Here is a 13,157-nt window from a genome sequence, read left to right as displayed (position 1 = left end):
GTTCACTCTCCAAGGCCAAACCACGGTGGACACCTGACCTGCTAAGCTGGATCGCTGCCGGCTCCAGCAAGAGTGCACCTGTGACTTCCCGGGCCACTCCAGGCCAGCCTTCCCGACACTGTGCCCCGCCCGTGATTACGGATAATGAGGACACAGCCTCCCGTCTTTTTCCTTGCACATCTCATTTGGTTCAGTGAGGACCACGGAAGTAGGATTCCCACTAAAATCTTAAGATTGAATTCCCTCCCTAAATGTCAGAGACTAATCATTTTGGAGGCACCGAGGGTCAGGAATGTTGTGATTATTTCTGTGACGTGGAGGCTGTAAGAAGGGCACCCTGAAAGGATAGACCTGGAAATGGGAGAGCAGACGTGCCAGGCACTTTACGTACGTTCTCTCACATATTGATGCTGTGAGGTAGGCTCTTGTTCCCATTTTACAGATGGGAAAGCTGAGGCTCACACAGGTCAACTGCTACAGGACTGGTTTTTAAGTGTGGGGCCGACATTTGAACCCAGATCTGACTGTACACTGCACGGTTCCGCAAGCCAGGGAAAGACAAAAATGTCAAGTTCATACTGGGCTCATTCTCCCACGCATGGACTCCCGGCCCCTCAGCACTAAGGGGACACCGCTCAGCTCACCTCTCTCACGTCTTTATCCGGTATCAGTGTCTGGAAGAACAGGTGGTGCACCGGCGGCCGTAAGAAGTACTTGAGTCTGTGCAGGCAGGGTCTGCTGTAGAGCGCGCCGGGCCCTGTCTGCACCTGCACCTGGGCGGGCCCGGGGTTGGCAGGCCCTGACAGGGCCATCTCCTTTCTGGCTGGAGCTTCTGTGACAGAGAGCCAAGGGACTTTGTATAAAGAGGCTTCAGACTGTGGAGACTGAGGGCTGAGAGAGCAGCTCGGAGAGGAGGGAGCTGAGATGTCCATGGGAGTGTCGCAGTTCTGTACGTCATCTGGGGGAGAGTCAGGCCTGTCTCCTGGCCAGTGTGGCATGTCCCCAGGTGAATGTGGCACATCGGTTAAGTGTGAGATTTTGCCAGGTAACTGCAGCGCGCCTCTTGGTGACTGTGGTGCACCCATTGGCGACTGCGGCATGTCTCCTGGTGACTGTAGCACATCTCTCGGTAGTGTCTGTGGTGCGTCTCTTGGCGACTGCGGCATGCCTCCTGGTGACTGCAGCATGACTCCTGGTGACTGCAGCATGACTCTTGGTGACTGCGGCTTGTCTGTAGGTGACTGCGGCATGCCTCCTGGTGACTGTGGCATGTCTCCTGGTGACTGCGGCATGCCTCCTGGTGACTGCGGCATGCCTCCTGGTGACTGCGGCATGTCTCTTGGTGACTGCAGCTTGTCTGTAGGTGACTGTGGCATGCCTCTAGGCGACTGTAGTGCATCACCTGGTGGCTGTGGCATGTCTCGTAATAACTGTGACATGTCTCCTGATGACTGTGGCACATCTGGTGACTGTGGTACATCTCCCAGTGACCACGGCATGCCTTGCAGGTGTGCCACGTCTGGTGGACGTGATGTGTGTGGAGGTGGGCCGGGCACACCTTGGGGTAGGCCCAGAGAGCCCTGAGGTGGGCAGCGTGAGTCCTGAGGTGGGCTTTGTGGGTGTTGAGGATGGCATGGTGAGTCCTGAGGTGGGCATGGCCCGTTCTGAGGGCAGGGCACTTCTCGAAGCAGGTTAGGCAAAGCTTGTGGTTGGCACTGCGCAGCTTGCGATGGGCAGGACAAGGCTCGCGGTGGGCATGAGGAAGCTCGCGGCGGGCACGGCGAGTCTCGCAGGGGGCACGGCATGGCTCGCAGCGGGCACTGCACGGCCTGCTGTGGGCAGAGTGCATCTCGGGGTGGGAAGGCCAAGGGCGCCCTCTGACTGCCGCCGCCGCCGCCGTTGTTGCTCACTGGGGAGATGGGGTGGACATCCGAAGATGGCTGCAGGCTGGCCAAGAGGCCGAGGTCACCTTTGAATGTGGTCGAGCTACAGTTCGGCTCTGCTAGATGAACGGAGTCCCCGCTGACGGATGGAGGGGGCTGGGGGTCTTCGAATGCGGTTTCTTCCAAGAGGTCCACATCCACAGGGTCGCTGTTAAGGGTCCTCCGTGCTCCGGGCCACGAGCTTCTGTCTACTACCCACCCTTCCCTGGCCTCTTTGCTGGAGAGGCTGGCACATGTTTGAGGGTTGGTTGACTCCTTCTGGGAAGGAGCAACAGGTTCCAGAGTTAAGTCTAAAGTGGCGATAGGTCTGGTTTCTTCCTCAGTTGTGGTCAAGTCGATCACGCAGATCCCACCGCGATCCTTTGGCCTCGGTCTGCTCTCTCTGGTTAAGTCGATGAAGTCCTGGGGAGGGATTGTGAGAAGAGAGAGGGTCACAGAGGGAGCCCTGGCTTTATCTAAGAGAGACCTACATTTCGTTTGGAAGAGCAAATACACGGGATAACCCACAACAGAAGCTACAGAACAAGGCAAGATAAAATAAGAGAATCTAGTGTGGGCTGAGAGTATGTTGAGAGCTGTCACGTATCTCTGAGTTTCACAGCCACTCTATCAGGTAAGTGTTATTAGCCCCATTGCACAAGTGGGGAAACTGAGGTCTAGAGACATTAGGCTTTTTACCCAAGGATTACGGAGCTAAGTAGCAGAGACAAACATACAACACAGGTCTCTTTCCTTCTTTCCCTGTTAGGGCCCAGGAGCATACAACTCTGATCAGTACGTAGCTAGCTCACAGCCAGCTATGGAGGCTAATACAACAAAGGGCTATGAAATGACCAGGCAGTTCACAAGGCCCCACGATGCCAGCCAGAAGGACTGCAATCAACCTCCTGGAAGCCCGGGATGACACTGCTCTCCCTTCCAGGCGTCTTCTCACCTGCTTGGGTACCTCGCCACTGGCATGTTGTGTACCAGTTGCTGGGCTACCACAGCTACCATGCTGTTTCTTAATAGATGTGACAGTCACCACTGTCAACGGCACCAAAGCAGGTACAGGATTCTCGGTGGTCAGTGGGAAGCTGGCATGCGCCCCGTCCTGGAATAGGGATTGCTTGGTAAACCAAGTATCTCCTTCCTCAGAGGCAGCCATCACTGCTCCGGGTGGTTCTCTGCTGCTGGCTGAACTCAATAACAAGAGGCTGCACGGCCATAGAGGTAATATTTAATACTCACCCGTACCATTTAACAAAGGTAATGTTTCTAACTACTGGGTCAAAAGGACGAATAATTCAATACAGGATGCTGGGATAATTAGCTCACCATATGGGGAGAAAAACAGTGGATTACCATTTTATCCCTTTTTGAAACTCATTCCAGGTAGATTAACGAATTAATTAGATGTAAAGAGTATTTATACAACCTTAGGAGTGAGGAGAGCCATTCTAAGCATGACAACAAAGACAGAAGTCAAACAACAAAAAAGAGCAACAGAACTAAATGTCACTTAAAACTTTATAACTCCTGTAAAGAAAACCAAAAGAAGTCAGTGGTCGGAGGGAGAGGTAACGTGTGTGATGCAGGGGGCCGCATTCATTTTTTTAGTACAAATTACCACAAACCAGCTGGCTCAAAACACCGGTAATTTGTCCTCTCACTTCCGGTAGTTCTGGAAGTTTGGAAGTCCAGAGTGCAGGTGTGTGAAGCCCATGCCCTTGAAAGGCTCTTGGGGAGAATTCTCTTGGGGAGAATCTGTTCCAGGCCTTTCTTTCAGCTTCTGGAGTCTCCAGCAACCCTGTTTGCAGCGCACCACCCCACCACTGCCTCTGTCACCACACGGCGTTGTTCCTCTCCCTTCACGCTGTGTTACAGGGGCACTGGTCATGTTGGATTAAGGGCCCACCCTACTCCCTGTGACTTCCTCTTCACTGATCACATCTGCAATGCCCCGACTTCTGAATAAGGTCACTTTCTGCAGTGAGAGTCAGGACTGCAACATATCTTTTTTGGAGGACCCAGTTCAACCCACGGTGAGTTTCACACATAAGCGATATTTACATACTAATAAGAAAAATAATACCCCAATAGGACAACAGGCAATTCACACACACAATATAGAAACCCATGTCCAATAAACACGCCCAAGACGTCCACCGCTCCGACCTGCTGGGTACGCTGTCCGACCTGCGGCCCTACTAGCTGCCCCTTGCCGTCACCTGGGCCAGACCCTGGATATGTTCTTCTCCTTGCAGCCTCTCAGCCCAGGTGATCACATCCAAGTCACTACAACCTATGTGCTAATGACACCCAGTCTGTGTCCCTACTGAGGAGGACTTCCCCTCTGGCCTCCCAACTCAGTGCAAGCACCATGCCTGGCGTCTCCACCTGGCTAACCCACAGGCATCTCACATTTAGCATCTCCGAAACAGCAGTCTTCGAAATCTGCCCTCCAACTCGGTTCCTCCCCAAGCCTTCCTCATGTCAATGAGCGGCATCTGGTCGCTCAGGCCCAAAGCAGGACACCCCCTCCTGACTCCTCCCTCCCGCCCATTATCCACATCAAGCCATCAGGACCCGTCAGCTTCACCGGTGCTTCCTAAACATCTTCTTCCACCACATCCCCCCAGTCTCCGAGCCTGCTGCACCCCTGTAGACCAAGCTTCGGTCGTGCCTGTCCTGCGGCACACACCTCACAGGCTGAGCCCCTGATTCCACGGTCGTCCCCTTAGGGGGAGCTGACTGTGTTTCTGGCTTGTTCAGGACAGTTCCCGTGTTCGCCTGCTGCTCGAGCACCTGTCCAGTTGGCACCCCTGTCATTTGCAAAGGAATCCCCATTTGGATGATTCGTTAGTCGCCTTTGTTGTAGTTCTTCTGTCTCACAATGGCTAGAATCACCTTTTAGAAAGGTAAATCGGACCATGTCATTCCCCGGCTTAAAATCCTTCAAATATGTCTTAATACACAAAATAAAACCCAAATTCCTTATGCGGTTTGCAAGGCCCTGTGCAACCTAGCCCACCTTCTTCTCATCCTCTCTGACTCTGTCCTTCACTCACTACATTCCATCCTTGTGGGCCTTGCTATTCCTCCAGTTAGCCGTAAACTTTCCCACTTCTAGGACTTTATTTTTGCTGCACCCTTTGCTCCTCCCTCATTCCTCTAGACCCCGTAACAAACCTATTCTGTCCCTGTGGTCACGGATCAAACATTAACTCTTCAGAGAGGAGTTCTCTGAAAACACAATCGGCGTCTCCAACCCCACCCAAGTTCCTCTCCGCCAAATCTCCCTGAGTCTTGGATGCTTGTCTTTCCCCATGAGAGCACAGGCCCATCGTTATCTTGTTCACCTCTGGTCCCCAGAGTCCAAGTATATGCTCAGAAAGCATTTACTGAAAAAATGGATCTCAACCAAAGAAACAAATTAAAACGCGATAGCTGACACAATCTGGCTATCAGAGCAGCCAAGGTGAAAAGAATGAGAGGGCCTTAGTTTTCTTCCTAACACTGTGTATCACCTGGTATTACAAGTACGTGCTTGTTAACTGTTCACTGACTAGAATGAAATCTCCACGAGGGCAGGGACTTGGTCTACTTCACAGCTGTGTCCTCAGCACCTGTAAGAGCCTGGTGTTCAGTAAATGTCTACTGGAGAAATAGGCCCTGGCTGGTGTGGCTCGGTAGATTGAGCACTGGCTTGTGAACTAAAGGATCACAGGTTCGAATCCCAGCCAGGGCACATGCCTGGTGGTTGTGGGCTAGGTCCCCTGTAGGGGATGTGTGAGAGGCAACCACACATGAATGTTTCTCTCCCTTTGATTCTCACTCCCTTCCACTCTCTCTAAAGATAAATAAAATATTTAAAAAGAAAAAAAGAAACTGACAATATTGAGGGCTGGGATCATGAAGTAGTAAAGAAAGGGGTGTGATGAGACTATAGTTGGTGCACAATTTCTGTAGGAAGTTTGGCAATACATGTCAAAAGTCTTCAAAGGGGGGCACACTGTATGACTCAGCAATGGCATATCTAAGAGGATCTTACCCTAAACAAACAAGTGAATAAGGGTACAAAGGTTATTTCTGAGGCAATTCCTCACTGGGTTGTTTATAATAGAGAAGTTTAACAACAACCAGCATGATAGACTGATTATCAATTGCAAATCTGTACAATGAAGTACACTCGCACTTACTAGTGTGGAAAGGATGAGAAGCACATTAACAGAAAAACCCAAGCTAGAAAACACATTTATAGCAAAGCTCCACTTGCAAAAACATGTCTGGGGGGACACGTGGGTATGTATGAGCATGAACATTCAGATGAAAGTTCGGACAGGCCTACATCGAAATGTTGACACTCATTGCCTTTGGGTAGTGGGATTAAGGGCAACTTTAATTTTCCTCTTTATATACATTTCAAAAACATTTTTATAGTAGGTCAACCAAAATTAATTGACTATATATGTACATGTTCTGTGTGGAAAAGAAAAAGCAGTAAGATTATTGAAAACACAAACACACTTCATCAACTGAGCGAAGACGAAAGCCCAAGTGAAGAACCAGGAGTTCGGGAATATTAGCTACAGTATCGGGGATAGCTGTCTGATGTCCTCACTTCAAGCATGTTGCTTCCCCGCAGTCAGCATTACAAAAAAGAGAAAAAAAATGTAAAAGTTGTTTCTTTTATTTCACTGCCTGCCACGCTTGAGAAGGTCAGGCCTGGCTGAGAAACAATACAGAGTGTAGCCAAAGTTCTCGTTTGTGCTGGGTGTTTTCCTTGCATCGCCGCATTACAAATCTAACGGTCCTGCAAGGCAGGCAGGAATGTTCCCAGGAGCAAAAGCTGAGAGAGGTGACAGGACTGGCCAAAGCTTGCACAGCTGGTATGTCAAGGCTGTGATTTATAGAGGTCTCTCTGACCTCAGGGCCTTCAGGAAAAAGGAAAGCTAGACAAAGGCACTTGAGGCTTTAAAGATTGTACTTATTTATTTTTAGACAGAGGGGAAGGGAGGAACAGTGGGAGAGAAACATCAGCGTGTCATTGCCTCTCACGTGCCTTCTACTGGAGACCTGGCCCGAAGCCCAGGCATGTGTCCCTACTGGGAATCGAACCTGCATCCCTTTGGTTTTGAGGTTGGCACACAATCCCCTGAGCCACACCAGCCCAGACCGCTTGAGGTGTTATTACCTTGCAAGTCTCTCAATGCCTTTGATCTTTCGTAGGGGTTATCCCAGCTCCCTTATCTAATTGACAAGAGAAATAAACAGAGAAAAGCTTGGTGTTTCCAGAAAGCTGTAGTAAAGTATCTACAGATAGCTTGCTCTCTGGAACTTGCCCTTCATTCTTCTTCAACTCAAAAGGGTCAAGAGCAAACTGCCTAGTTGGGTGGCCATGGGATGGGGAGCATTTAGAGAGCGCGTCCATGCACATGTGGGAAGGGCCACAGGAGACACAGCAGACGGGGATAAGGATGCCATCTGTGTGCTTGAAGGAGGAAGCTGGACTGAGATGAAGGAAAAGAGACAGCACTCGAGATGAACGGAAGTGGGTGGAGAAGACCAAGTTCAAGGGGGACTGAGAAGGGAAAGAAGAGGCAGCTGTGAGTTATTCTCAGTATTTATTTTTTCCTTCCACCTTTTTTTTTTCTCCATATCATTTCCTTGATGATCTCACTCTTAGGCCTTCGGTGCTTTCTATTTGGATAATTACCAAACCTCTCCCTTCTGCCAGTTGTGTGGAGATCAACTTCCTTGGGTGGGCCGCATCCATGTACACTTCCCACCAGCACTTTAAATCCAGTGGGTCCAGAATGAATGCAGCCTCCCCTCCACGCCTGTTCCTACTGGTGAACGTGCGTGCGCTCCTACCAAACATCCAACTAAACTGCGCGCTCTCCCCCATTCCTTCCACCATTTCACCCAACAAACGTTTATCGGGGATCAATTTTGTCCCACACGCGCTACAGTGCTAGGTACATCCATTCAGCTACCTAGTGGGATCACTTCCACCTTGCAAATCTCTTATCCACACACTCATCTAAATTCTTTATGGAGATTTGTTGAGAACCCCTGGTGCTTGAACCTTGCCAACACAGCACTGTCTGCAATTGGTTCTGCCTGTCATTCATTCTCTGTTGACCATCATACCTGGGACTCGGAAGGGGCTTCCTTTGGAGGCTTAGGGATCAGTCTGGCTGGGCAGGGGTTTGCAGGGGCGGAGGCTAGATTTGCCTTGGAGTATTTGCATATGAGGAAAGGTGGTAGGTTAGAGACCAATGCAGCTGGTTAAAGGATGAGCGAGATCATCCTTTTATTTCTGGGGTGTGGCTTTGCGGGACTGAGAAGGTGTTGTAAGTCTGATGATGTTGATGATGTTGATGATGTTGAGACTCTTCTGAGAGAAAGCCTGTCCACGTCCTACCCCTTGAGTACTCAGTGGACGCTTGTTGGTTGTATCTCCTTCTATGAGAGGGACCATGGATGTCGTGCTCTCCCTTGTATCCTCCCCCCAAAAAAACATCTGGCCCATAGTAGGGGTCCAATAAATGCGTGTGGAGGATTCTAGAAAGGCAGGGACCATAGATGTGTTAGTCACCATCTCGGGGAGAAGGACAGAGACTAAGGGTACCCAGGGGAAAAGAAAGAATGCAAGATGTTGCCCTCTCTGTTCCTTCAGAGCTCGGCAAACGTTTGCTAAGCGATACAAATCACTCTCCCGCACAACTCCAAAACCGGGCCCCTCGCTCGGCTGCCAGGCCCTGGAGCGCCGCCACCATCTGCCCAGGCCCGCAGTTCCCTTACTGCTTCCCTCCCTCCCTCCCTCCCTCCTTCCCTCCCAGCTCCTGCTCCCGTTACTTTCCAGCACACATCTACACCCACCACCTGCACACATCTACACCCACCACCACCCACCCACCTGGAGGCGCGTGCCGACCTCCAGGTCGGGGACTCCCCCCGAGGACTCCCCCCGAGGACTCCCCGTCCCCCTGAACCCCTAGCCCCCACCCCCGCCCCGCCAAGGCTCCCGGCAAGCCCACGGCCGGGCCCGAGACAGCCGCTTGCCGTGGGACGTCGCGCATGTGCTCGACCGCCCCTTTTCAGCCTCCCGCCGCTCGGGATTGAACGCGGAGCCCGGAGGCCATCCCCGCACGGGCCCGCTGCGCTCAAGGCCAGAGCGGCTGGAAAGGCGGCGAGGCGGGAACGGGCTGCAGCCGCGGGGCGCCACCGGGCGGGCGGCGGGGGCGCCGGGGACGGCTGGCCGGGCCGACGGTCGCTGAGCGGCGCGGCCCGAGAGGAGGCGGCGCTGCGGCCACGGCGGCCGGCTCACTCACCACAGTTCGGCGGGGCAGCGCGCCGGAGGTCCGGGACAGGCCCCGGCGCAGCCTCCGCGCTCGGCCCGGGCGGGTCCCCTCAGAGCTCTCGGAGCCGCTGTCGTCCGAGATCACGATGATGTCCTCCATGGCTGCGGGCGGCCGGTGACCCAGGCCGCGGCAGCGACGGCGACTTCGGTTCCCGCGGCTGGAGAGACGGCGGTCGCGGCGGCGACTAACCGGGCCATCCCCCGCAGGCCCCGCCCCTTCCCGCCCAAGTCCCGCCCCCCAACCCCGCCCCTTCCCGCCCCCGAAGCCCACTGCGAACCCCGCCCCCTTCTGGGCCCTGCCATCCGGAAGGTAGGCTGCTGGCTGCCTGCTGTTGGCAGGCAGTCGCCAGGTCAAGGCCGTGACCATTGTACTTGGTGGTGGCACTCATCCGGTCTTACCGAAGAGAAGCAAGAGAAAATCTAGCTTCAGCCAGTCTGGGCCGGTGTTGAAGGCGAGGGTGAGAAACCACGGCTTCCGACTGACTCCAGAGTGAAGGGCGGTGTGAACAGGACTGGGACTAATCTGGCTTCACTGATGGACACGGGCGGGTCCGTCCCTTGGGGGACCGGGGGTCCGGCTGAGACCGGGGCCTGAGTCGGGTGGAGAGAGGCCCCACTTCTTGGTGTACGTGTGCAAGTGCATCTGTAAGAAAAATTTCTAGAAGTGTGATTACTGGGTCAAAGGTGGCGTTTCCCTAGTTGTTTCAATAAACGAGGTTAAATGAATGACTCTCCTAAATTGAACAGATTCGCAGTTTCGCCAACAATCCATGCCATTCATAGATTTAAACTGTGCGATTTAGAGGCTTGTTCAGTTGGTAGTAGGATAGGAAACTATGGAAATACACAAAGAGAAGCCATAAGATAGTAGACGCTTTGAATAATGAGATGTTATGAATGAACAAGGTTATGAAGATGAAAAAGGATATACCCAGTAGTGGGAAAAGTGGCAGGTGGTTGGTTTGAAAGCAGGATCATTACAATCGAGAGAGAATCTGTGTTACAATAAATGTGAGGAATTGACCAATTCCTCCCTCTCAGGCTCCAGCAGCTCCGTGAAATAATATTGACAGATCCAAATGAAAATATGTTTATTAGAAGGGGAACCTGTTCCTAAGAAGATTGTTATCAGGTGCTTTCTCTCAAACGTTCTCGAGCCTCTGAATTCCTGAGGGAGCTGGTTAAAGCACAGGTTTCTGGGTCTCCACTGTACAGCTTCTAATTCAGGACTGGGAGGTGCGGCCCCCAAATTTGCATTTCTAACAAGTTCCCAGCCACTGTTTATACTGCTATCAGGGGACTACCCCTCAAAAACTAGTGGTCTGGCCCTGGCTGGGCGGCTCAGTGGTTTGGATGAAGTCATGGAGGATATCAGGTGATCTGGTCCCTTTCGGTAACTACTAGGGTCTCCCACCAGGGAGTATGACTTCGGGCTGCCCATTTTAGATCTTTAATTTCATATGTGTAGCTCTTCCCTTTCTGCTGGTGCAGGTGGACGTGTGGCCCCACAGCTCTTTGTGGAGGGGCGATAAGGTCATTCCCTTCCTCTCACCTGGGCTCTTGTTCCTCCCAGATAGGGATGAGGAGGAGGAGGGGGAAAGAATGTTCTCTGCAACACTGTCCACGAAGAGTTGTCTGTTCTCTTTCTGCCCGTCGTTGCTACTGTAGTAGCAGTCTTCCTCACATGTCAGGAGCACAGATGTCCTCTTTCTTACTGGCACTGGGTACGTCATTACTCTCTGGGGCCTCCCCTGACCTAGGGGAGGTCAGCCTCAACCCCTTTCTCCTGGATATCCCCACCAGTTCCTATCAGGGGCAAGCATTTGTTGTTGGGGGGGGTCGTGGCCTGGAGGGGGTTTTGGGGAGCACCAGCAGAAGCTTTACGCCTCACCCCCACCTCCAGCTGACTCAGATCATACAGGGGGGGTTTCCATGCACAGTTCAAGGAGGGGGGCAGTGCAGGTGGCTCCCATCTTGGTCCCCCTCTCTCAGCACCAGCTTCTCTCTCCTTTCCTCACCCCCAAGGGCATCAGGGGCTTGTCCAGGTGAATGGTTCAGTGACTTTCAGGCACGTTCTCAGCTTGGGGAGTGAAGAGAGGAAGAGTTTGCTGCGCTTTAAACTCTCTTTAGCTGGGCAGAGGTCACGGATGGTTGTCATCTATAGTAAGAAATGTCCATCCATGGAGAGATGAACTAATTGGGAAAAATTCAAATATCTACTTATGTTGTAGAATTTACAATAAAGTGATTACTACTAGTAATTGACTTTTTAAAACAGTGGTTGACTTTAGTGGTAAAATGTTTTGACTGTAGCGCAGATCTTTCTCACCAGCCACCCTGTCCGACGACACTCAGGGAAACCAGGATTCCTGGCTGTGCAAATGTGAGCACACTTGAAATCTACCTTGTCCTTATCTGGCAGCCCGGATGGACGACTGCTGACCCTGAAGTTGCCTTTCTTAAAACTGTAAGTAATGTCCCTTATGTTTCTTTGGCCATACTGGATATGTCTTGAAATAGGCTGTTTACCCAAGACGTCCAGAATGATGGTATGTTTTTGAGAAATCGGTGAGTGCATTTTTCTTTTCTTTTTTCTGAGTAATGCCTCATCTTTTCCAGATTTACTGAGGCATAATGAACATATCACATTATGTAAGTTTAAGGTGTACAATGTGGTATTTTGATATGTGTATAGGTAGATTGTGAACTGTCCACCACAATAAGGTTAGTTAAATGTCCTTTTGACTCTCAGAGTTACAGTTTTTGAATTGCTGTCATGGTGAGAAGGGTCGAGCTCTTCGCTCATAGGAATTTTCTAGTATGCAGTACGATTATTAGCTGCAGTCACCATGCTATACATCTGCTCCCGATACGTATAGGGGCTGAGGATGTAGCAGTGAGCAGGACGGCCATGGCTTCTGTCCTCGCAGAGCTTTGCAGAGAAGGAGGTCCCCTTAGTCTGTGAGTGAAGAAAGCAAACCCTAATCCCTTACTTTTTACAAGTAACTTTTAATTGAAAATGTATACGCGAAAAAATGATATGTGACAGTGTGAGTCCAAACTGCGGTGAGCTGCCATTTTGCACCCATCGGGATGGCTATTATTTTTGAAAAACAGGAAACAAGTGCTGGTGATGACGCGGAAAAATTGGAACGCTCATGCCTTGCTGGTGGGAATGTAACATGGTACAGCTGCTGTGGAGAACATTCTGGCAGTTCCTCAAGAAGTTAGACATGGAGTTGCCATATGGCCCAGCAGTTCTCCTCCTACGTGTTTGTGCCAAAGCACAGAAAGCAAGGATGCAAATATACTTGTCCATCAATCTTTAGAACCACATTATCGATCGTAGCTGAAAGACGAAAAGAGATAAGTAGAACATGGCCTACCTTCCACCATGGAGTCCTACTCAGCCTGAAGATCAGGAGGGAAGTTGTGACGTATGCCACCACATGGGCGAAACTTGAGGACATTGTCCTAAAAGAAATAAGCCAGTCAAGAGAGGACGAATATTGCATGATTCTAGTAACAATGCTGATTGCGCAATACTAACAGGAGGTGCCTTCAACAGGCAAATTCATAGAGACTGAAAATAGAATGGAGGTTATCAGGGATCAGAGGAATGGAGAATAGGGAGTTATTTAATGGATGGAATTCCTGTCTGGGATGATAAAAAGCTCTAGAAATGGTTAGTGGTGCTGATTGTACAACGTGTCACTGTTCTAAAGCCACTGAAATTGTACACATAAATGGCTATAGTGGCCGGTTGATGTGTATTTTACCGCAAGAAAAATATGTGACTGTTTTCTTTTTATTAACAAATTAAAACATCATAGACCATGTCAAAGCCCCTTTTGACCACTTCCTGA

General features: G+C 51.1%; 1 protein-coding gene and 1 long non-coding RNA gene across 3 annotated transcripts in view; one reads left to right on the top strand and one right to left on the bottom strand.

Annotated features, from left to right (window-relative positions):
• Positions 1-9,501, bottom strand: part of SIMC1 (SUMO interacting motifs containing 1) — a 31,837-nt gene extending 22,336 nt beyond the window's left edge. Inside the window, 2 exon segments of the mRNA XM_037057808.1 lie at positions 645-2,345; positions 9,263-9,501. Of these exon segments, the coding sequence (XP_036913703.1) occupies positions 645-2,345; positions 9,263-9,391 (1,830 nt within the window). The 5' untranslated portion in view covers positions 9,392-9,501.
• A 100-nt stretch (positions 9,502-9,601) lies between these two features.
• LOC118994974 (uncharacterized) lies at positions 9,602-13,093 on the top strand. 2 transcript variants are annotated; one of them, XR_005068174.1, is made up of 3 exons: positions 9,602-9,749; positions 11,610-11,758; positions 12,409-13,093. It is a non-coding gene; the product is annotated as an uncharacterized LOC118994974 (long non-coding RNA). The 2 variants fall into 2 exon arrangements; XR_005068173.1 differs by having other exon boundaries at positions 11,605-11,758.
• Positions 13,094-13,157: the final 64 nt, after the last annotated feature.

This window comes from Sturnira hondurensis, unplaced genomic scaffold, assembly GCF_014824575.4.
Source record: "Sturnira hondurensis isolate 20B ecotype Veracruz unplaced genomic scaffold, ASM1482457v3 Scaffold0009733, whole genome shotgun sequence".
In the NCBI taxonomy this organism is placed as follows: Eukaryota; Metazoa; Chordata; class Mammalia; order Chiroptera; family Phyllostomidae; genus Sturnira; species Sturnira hondurensis.
This window is presented reverse-complemented; position numbering and strand designations above follow the sequence as displayed.